Source organism: Podarcis filfolensis, assembly GCF_964270895.1.
Source record: "Podarcis filfolensis genome assembly, chromosome: 6".
NCBI classification, from domain to species: domain Eukaryota; kingdom Metazoa; phylum Chordata; class Lepidosauria; order Squamata; family Lacertidae; genus Podarcis; species Podarcis filfolensis.
Genome location: NC_139609.1, coordinates 524,098 through 532,852, shown reverse-complemented (window position 1 = coordinate 532,852; position 8,755 = coordinate 524,098). Strand labels below are relative to the sequence as shown.

The 8,755-nt window shown below is 46.2% G+C and overlaps 1 protein-coding gene across 3 annotated transcripts in view; it reads right to left on the bottom strand.

Annotated features, from left to right (window-relative positions):
- Positions 1-350: 350 nt before the first annotated feature.
- The window catches only part of PDIA4 (protein disulfide isomerase family A member 4), a 29,608-nt gene continuing 21,203 nt past the window's right edge, over positions 351-8,755 (bottom strand). For all 3 annotated transcript variants that reach the window (XM_083621393.1, XM_083621394.1, XM_083621395.1), the window contains 4 exons: positions 4,573-4,724; positions 3,732-3,888; positions 2,323-2,556; positions 351-1,077 (listed from right to left, as the gene is read on the bottom strand). In XM_083621393.1, the coding sequence (XP_083477519.1) occupies positions 662-1,077; positions 2,323-2,556; positions 3,732-3,888; positions 4,573-4,724 (959 nt within the window). In that variant the 3' untranslated portion in view covers positions 351-661. The remainder of the gene's footprint in view (positions 1,078-2,322; positions 2,557-3,731; positions 3,889-4,572; positions 4,725-8,755) is intronic.

The following is an 8,755-nucleotide window of genomic DNA, read 5'->3' as shown; positions in this document are numbered from 1 at the left end:
TCCTGTACTCGCAACATAAATTCTGGTGACGCTCATGGCAGCCTCCCTCCCCACCTGCTTCGCACTCACTGGGGCCGCTCCTCTGCCAAGCTTTGGAACCTTTTGCTCCTTTGGAGGTTTCCTTTTATTATTTTGGACATTGCATAATTTGAGCACACAGGAAAAGCAGGATGTCTTGCGGGGAAAGAGCAACCACATGACCAGGATTACGCAGCAGCTGGCGGTGAGATTCAAGCTCCCAACTTCAGCACCCAGTTGGTGCTCTGGGGCGGCCACAGCAGCAGCACTGAGTCCCAGGCCTGGTGTGTGTGCTTCTCTTGTTGGGGGGAAAGAAGGAGAAAGAGGCAATATTGAAGGGACAACAGCTCTAGAAGTGATTTTATTACAAGGGTCTGGAAAAAGTATTATAGCTTTGCTTTCGGGGGGGGAGTCAAGTTAGTAACAAAAAATAATGTATTTTACTTAGATCAAAACTGTTGAAACTAATAAAAACCATTTACATCAAAAAGTTCAGTGTTCAGATTTCTTTTGTAATACAAAAATCTCATACAGCATTGTTTTGCCACCCCCAAATTCTCTTTGCTCCAGGTGCTAAGTTGTTTTCCCCAATCAATATTTCAGTAAGTTTGCATTAACTCTTCACCAATGATTGTTGTTCCACCTAAAGTTCTTCTTTTGTCCTACTTAGTTTGGTGGCATATTCTTCTACAAATTTGCTCAAGCTTTCCAGATCTCTTTCTCCACTTCCAAATTTAATAGGATCCTTTTTCTTATTGCTAGGAGCAAAATAGATGGTGGGGAATCCTTCTACTTTGTAATTTTCATTGGTGACATCATTGGCAGTAGCATCCATTTTGGCAATGACCAGGTTTTTCTGAGTTTTGTATTTTTTACCCAGCTCAGTATAAATGGGCTCAAGCTTCTTACAGTGTCCACACCAGGGAGCATAGAACTCTATGAGAACATCAGTCTTTGGATCCATCACTATAGATTCAAACGTTTTGCCAACTACAATCTTCACAGGACCCTTGTTATTTTTTGGTACTGGTTGGGACTTCACAATGGGTTTCAGTTTACCTAGGAAAGGAAACAGGAAAACTGTCATAAAAGACCATGTCCCTTGCAGTTAGTTCACAGAAGTTGGCAACAACACTACTAACATAGATGAGTTACTGCCAACCCGCCCCCCCAATCCACAGCTCCAATTTTTCTGTAAATAGCTTCTTGAATGATCACTTGTGAAAAGTTTAGATCACAAAGTACAGTTTGACGAAAATTGCCTTTCACAGCATTTGGGACATACAGCATATTGGCTCATAGGGAAGAACAAAACTAAAATATTTCCTTTTTTGCAATTTAAGATACAGAATTCAGCAGCCAGGTTGCTCACTGAGGAAAGACGGGCCTGACTGCAAATCAGTTTCAGGGCCCAATTTAAAGTGCTGGGTTTTTACCTATAAAGCCTGCCTTAAACGGCTCAGGACCAAAATACCTCTCTGCATATGAACGGACCCTCTCTGCGGTCATCATCTTAGGCCCTTTGTGTGCTCCCTTCCCTCCAAGGGAGGTCCAGAGGGTGGCAACATGAGAATGGGCTTTTTTGAAGTGGCTGCCCGCCAGGGAGGCTTGCCTGGCACCTTTGTTACATCTCTTTAGAGGCAAGGCAAATACTTTCCTCTATAACCAGGCCTTTGGCTAATTAAGCAGTCTGTGGCCTTTTAGAAGTGTGTGGGATGATTTTAATGTATCCCCCCACACCTCTGGTTTTACTGTATTTATGTGGGGGTTTTTGTTCCCTTGCGTTGCCCTGTGCAAGCTAAAGCCACTAACCAATTTAACAAATAATAATAATAACCTGGTGAAGAGCTGAAAAGCTGGCTCACTATTTGTGACATTTTGGGTGGTTCATCTTAAGGCAATTTCCCTATGATAAAATAGCAATATCAAGTATGCAGAGGGTAGGACTAGATATTTCAAACTATTTTTGCTGCCATTTGAAGGGGAAAAGGCTCAGTATTCTCTTTAAATGGTGCTACATCCAGGTTTATCCAGCTTCTGGGAAAGTGTGAGAGAGAACTAAGCTCATGAATTACACAGGGGGCTAGTGAACCTATACGCAAATTTAAGGAAGCATAATACTGTAAATAATAATTAATAATAATAATAATATGTATAGCCCGCCCATCTGGCTGGGTTTCCCCAGCCACTCTGGGTGGCTCCCAACAGAATATTAAATAGAATAAAACTTTAAACATTAAAAACTTCCCTAAACAGGGCTGCCTTCAGGAAGCATGGATTGTCCACAATCCAACTACAGTTTACCTTTTTTGAATGAGACAACAAATTCCCTCAGCACATCAGAATCAAACTCTTCTGGTTCCATGGCATACTTTTTACCACCTTCATCAAAGATAGCAGCATTGACATCCTCTCCACTGTCAACAAGTCCCAGATCCTTTATCTCAGAAGAATAGTCTTCTTCATCCGCAATTGCAAAAGTATATTCTGGGAAGTCCTTAGCCACTTCCAAGACTTTGTTTCGCCAGTACTGAGTAGCTGAAGACAACAAACACACAATGAAGTTAGAGACATCTGGTTTATTCTGGAGCAGGTTATATTCAACCCAGTTATACTTACCTGGTTGCCAATTCTGGGAGCTCATGACCAGGACTTGGAAATAGGGGCGTTTGTGAGAGATTGGTGGAGGAGACTGAAAGCGGGTGAGCGTGTCTCTTTTGGATTAAGACTGGTTGCTTGTCTGAACTGTTTGATCAGAAAACTGGGCCCAAATTAACAAAATGAAGTTCAATAGGGACAAATGTAAGGTTCTGCACTTAGGCAGGAATAACCAGCTGCACCAATATAAGATGGGGGACACCTGGCTTGCCAGTAGCACATGTGAAAAGGACCTTGGTCTTGGTGGACTACAAGCGTCACATGAGTCCACAGTGTGATGCTGCAGCAAAAAAGCTAATGCTCTTCTAGGCTGCATCCACAGAAGCCGAGTGTCCAGATTAAGGGAAGTAATATTACCACTCTATTCTGCCTTGGTCAGACCACAACTGGAATACTCTGTCCAATTCTGGATGCCACAATTTAAGAAGGATATTGACAAGCTGGAAACTGTGCAGAGAAGGGCAACCAAGATAATCAAGGGTCTGGAAGCCAAGCCGTATGAGGAACAGTTAAGGGAGTTGAGTATGTTTAGCCTGGAGAAGAGACTAAGAGGAAATATGATAGCCATTTTAAAATATTTCAAGGGGTGTCACATGGAAGATGGAACAAGCTTGTTTTCTCCTGCTCTAGAGAGTAGGACTCAAACCAATGGATTCAGAATAATAGAATTGGAATGGACCACGAGGGTCATCTAGTCCAACCTCCTTGCAATGCAGGGATCCTTTGCCCAACATGGAGCTTGAACCCACAAACCTAAAATTAAGAATCTCATGCTCTGCTGACTGAGCTCTCCTCCAGTTAACTGACAGTAAGAGCTGTTACAGTGGAACGGTCTCCCTTGGGAGGTTGCGGCCTCTCCTTCCTTGGAGGCTTTTAAGCAGATATTGGATGGCTCTCTCACATGGATGCTTTAGCTGAGATTACTGCATCGCAGGCAGTTGGACTGGAAGACCCTCGGGGTCCCTTCCAACTCTACATTTCTATGTTTGTATGACTTCATTAGGGCCACTCCAAGTATGACATTGGGTACAACACTAACTAAAAGTAATACCTACCAACACGATAATCAAAGCTGAAGTCCACTGTATAATAAACAACTACCAGAGGCTTCTTGGTGTATCTCTTAGCATCATTGGCAGATTTGCGATGACCCACAAGAGGCAAGGCGTGCTTCACCACGTGGTCTTTCACTTCAGTGGCATCAGTGGAATCCTGTTTACAGAAACAAAAATCAGTGGGATGTGACCATTGGAGGAGTTTACATTACAGAAGGCCTCTTCTTAAAAAACCTTTTCTTAAAAAACCACCACCACCACCCAGAAGAAACAACAGGTGTGTTGAAAATATTTCAGTTTTCAGACTCAGAAAATAGGATTAGCTACAGAATTCAGGATTTCCTGCTATCTCACAGAAAGCCTGGCTACCATGATTACAAGACAGGTTGGGTGACAGGCTCTGGCGATGTGTAGCTTACTTCCAAGTGTCTGCTAAGTGAAATAGCTTATTCCATGCCATGTTGGCTGGGTAGATTTCTTTCTCTCCACCCCTGCCACCACTATACACGCCCCCACCAAGCCTAGATTTTTGTGCTCTACTCTCCACCAAGATTTTTCATTTCTGAAGTCTCCCTAAGAGCCTGTTTCCATTTTCTCTTAGCTTAGTCTCTCCTGCAAGTGACTGTTCAGATTTTGCACATCTATCACTTTGGAACTTGCTGGGGTTTGCTTCAACTGGGCACACTCAGAATTCTCATATGTTCATTTCAGTAGCCACAGCTCTAGCTATATTGGGTCTTGAGCATTAGATTTAAGATGCAAGCTGGAGCACCAAGAAATAAAATGAATGAAAGAAAACCAACTTGTTTGTACCCAGTATAGCCTTGATAGAAGTACTCACTTTAATGTCTAAAACATGCATTTTAGGTTCATATTTTGAGTGAAATTTTTCAGGTTGCATCACCACCAGTTTTCCTGGGTCCACTTTCAAAAAGGTTGAAATTTCATTGCTGAAGGTATGATGGAACTTGAATTCTTCTCTTAGGTTATTAGCTGAAAAATAAAAATAATATTATATATATATATAGAGAGAGAGAGAGAGAGGGAGGGAGGGAGGGAGGGAGGGAGGGGTTTGGAGGAATACCAAAGAGGAGAAAGGAAATTGCTGGGTCAGAAATGCAGAAGTATTGACACCTGGAGTGAGGGTTTGTAAACAGACCATCTGGGTCTATGGTACTGCTGAGTTCCCAGATCTCCTCTTGGAAGGATTTACTTGGAAGGATTTACAACTCTGGTCTAAAGTTCTGTTGCTATTAGGGATCTTATATAATGATATGATTTCTTACAGAGACTGAATGGATATACATCCGGTTGTTGTTTTTCCTTTTTTGCTTCTGTATTTGTTTTATGCATTTTATGTTGAGCTTGAAAACTCAAATAAATGCAGAACGATCTGAATTATTTTGCATAGCATTACTATCTGTCAGGGAACTGTCATCGGAAGAACCGGTGGTGCAAGGGCTCCCAGAGGTTGAGAGAGACTTATCAGCGGAGGAGGGAACCAGCAGGGGGCGAGAAAGAGCTCCAAGGGAAAGCGAGTCAGAAGAATGGCTCAGAGACAATTCCAGCGAGAACAGCGAGGAGGTTTCAGGACCTCCTATAGGGACACCCACTCCTCGCCGGAAATTGTCACGTAGAGAGTCCAGAAGACGTGTTTCCGTTAAGGAGCTGTTATGCTGGAAGAAATTCCGTAAACGCCCACTGTCGGATTCTGCCAGCGACTGACGGAGCCATGCTTATGGCGCTCCGTTACAGACAGTGGTTTGTGGACTTAGCCAAACACTGAGGGACTAGGAACTTAACGCACAAGCAGCTCAACATCCCATCACAGCAATCCGACAGTCCCTGAAAGCAGCTTGTGCAGAGAAGGCATCATGAGCAACCCAGCCGGAACCGGAGAAGCAGGAGGAGCTGGAGCCGGTCCAAGCCTGGAAGAAAGGTACCGGGTGTTGGAGGTCCAGCTAGCGCTGCAAACGGCGAGGCTCGATGAGAGGAGGGCTCAGGATGCAGAAAAGGCAAAGGCCCCCCCCCACAAGCAAGAAAGATGCCAGGATTGGTGCAGAAGTTTGGGGGGGATCCCAGGAACTATCAAGCCTTTAGGACAGAGATGCAGTATGCTCTTAATCTGCAGTTTGATGACTTTCCTGACGAGGAATCGCGAGTGGCGTTTGTGGTTAGCCATCTCGAAGGGGGGGCGAGAGACTGGGTTAGACCCCTGATGACAGGGCATAATTAAGTCTTGAAAGACGCACGGAAGTTTTTTCGCGCCATGGACCTGATGTTTTCCAGCGACATTGAACAGGGAGTGGTGCGCAGACAGTTGATGGCTTGCAAACAGGGGAGCCGATCTGTCCGTGAGTACTGGACTGAGTTTACTATGTTGATACACAAATTGGGGTGGGATCTGTCAGCGGAACCCATTCAAATGCTTTTCGAAGAGGGACTTTCTTCGGCTGTGAAAGACGAACTTTCCCGGGCGCCCAGGGCAGAGTCTATGGACCAGCTGACCAAATCAGCGCTGACCATTGGAGCACGGCAGGAGGCTAGAGCCTTGGAGAAGCGGGAAGGGAAAGGGGAGCGTTGGAGGGATTTCCGCATTCCAGAGATTCCGGAGCCAACTTTCCCGCCCGCAGAGCCGATGGAAGTTGGAACAGCGCGCGCGCGGGCAGTTTCAAATCCCAGTGAAGGGCGGAAGAAGGAGGGGAAGAGCCCCAAGAAATGTTATCTCTGCCAGCAGCCAGGTCATTTTGCCAGAGTCTGTCCACAAAGAAAGGAATGGCAAGGGATGGCAGGAGCTGTTGGGGGGAAGGAGGAGGAAGGGCAGGACCAAGTAAAAGCCAGCGCCTGACTGCCACCATCAGGGCACAGCAGTCAGGCCAAGGAGCAGTAAAAGTGCCCACGCCGGAACCTCCGAGACCAGCCCTAGTGATAGAGGTGTTGCTAGAGCTGCCAAACGGACATCCCTTAAAGATAAGGGCGCTATTGGACTCAGGCAGCTCCTGTAATTTTATGAGCAAGGAGTTTGCAGCAGAACACCAGATACAGACTATCCCTTTAAGCAACCCCTTGCAGGTGACCACGATCGATGGGAGAGAGCTGTTGGGAGGAGAAGTCAGCTTACAGACCGTCCCAATGGTAATGAGGGTAGCCAGGCACACCGAAAGAATAGCGTTCAATGTGGCCACCTTGGGAGGGGCTCCCATTATTTTGGGGATGAGCTGGCTAGCGTTGCATGATCCGCTAGTGGGCTGGCATCAGAGAGTGGTCTCCTTTGGGTCAGCACATTGCCTAGAACATTGCAAAGAGGGCAAGGCTCCAGAAGGGGCAAAGGCCTTTCTAGCAGGAACAGAAGTAACGGACAAAGGAAAGGTGCCCAAACAATACGCTGACCTGAGCAATGTCTTCAGCGAAAGGGAAGCAGACAAACTACCACCGCATAGACCCTTTGACTGCCAGATCAATCTAGTCCCTGGAGCCCAACTCCCTGTGGGCAAGCTGTATGCCATGTCAGACAGGGAAATGCAGGAGTTGAGGGAGTTTATTGACAAAAACCTGAAGAGAGGTTTCATCAGAGAGTCCAGAGCGGTGGGGGGCAGCCCAGTGTTTTTTGTGGACAAAAAAAACACGGATAAACCTAGACTTGTAGTGGACTTCCGGAGCATAAATGCAGTGTCGGAACCAGTGGCTTTCCCCATGCCCAGGATTGATGACATTTTGACCCGGGTGAGGAAGGGAAAAATTTTCACTAAACTGGACCTAAGGGGGGCATACAACCTGATACGGATAAGGAAGGGGGATGAATGGAAGACAACGATGTTCACCCCTCTAGGGGCTTTCGAATATCTCGTTATGCCCTTTGGATTACAAGCAGGCTCAGCATGTTTTCAATCGTTCATGAACCACGTCCTGGGACCTCTGCTCTACAAGAATTGTGTGGCCTTCCTAGATGACGTATTAGTCTATTCAGAGAATGAGGAGCAGCATGTAAAGGACGTCAGAGAAGTGTTGAGCCGACTGCAAGCAAACCAACTGTGGGTGAAATTAGAGAAGTGTCAGTTTCACACCAAGGAGGTGGAATTCCTGGGGTACCGCTTGTCAGACAAGGGATTAGCCATGGATCCAGGCAAGGTCCAGGCGGTACTGGAATGGAAGACACCGAAAAAGAAAAAAGATGTGCAAAGATTCTTAGGGTTTGGGAACTTTTATCGGAAGTTCATCAAGAACTTTGTCCATTTAACGGCTCCCATCACGGACTGTCTCAGCAGCAAGAAGAAATTTGTTTGGACGGTAGAAGCGGAGCAAGCATTCAAAGAATTGAAAAAGGCCTTCGCTTCGGAAGAACACTCCTGCATGTGGATTTACAAAAACCCATGAGAGTGGAAACTGACGCATCAGACCGGGCGGTGGGGGCGGTGCTTCTTCAGCCGGGGAAGGATAAGTCGGAGTGGAGACCGTGTGCCTTCTTCTCGCGGAAGTTAAACAAATCCGAGAAGAACTACACGGTATATGACCGAGAACTACTCGCCATTCACGAAGCGTTCCGGAAATGGAGACACTTACTAATTGGTGCACAACACAAGGTGCAAGTATGCACGGACCACAAGAATTTAGAGTACTGGAGAACGGCACGAGTGCTCAACCAACGGCAAGTGAGATGGGCACAGGAGTTCTCCAAATTTTATTTTGAAATTTGCTATGTGCCAGGCCCAGAAAACGTCAGGGCGGACGCTCTCTCACGCAAACCAGAGTATTTGGAGGGGGAGGGAGCACCCGAAGAGAGACATATCATCCCAGAGGACCGCTGGGTGTGTGGGGCGGCGTTGGTGGGGCAAAGGGAACTGGTAGAGGAGACGCAGGATGATGAATACGCCCAGAATAAGCTCCAAGGTCTAAGGAGGGAGGGAGAAAACTCCGGAGGTTTTGAAGAAAGAAACGGGGCATTGTATTACAAAGGGGCACTATATATACCCGAAGGGGAATTGAGAGGGAGAGTACTCAAACAGATGCACGACAGCCCTACAGCA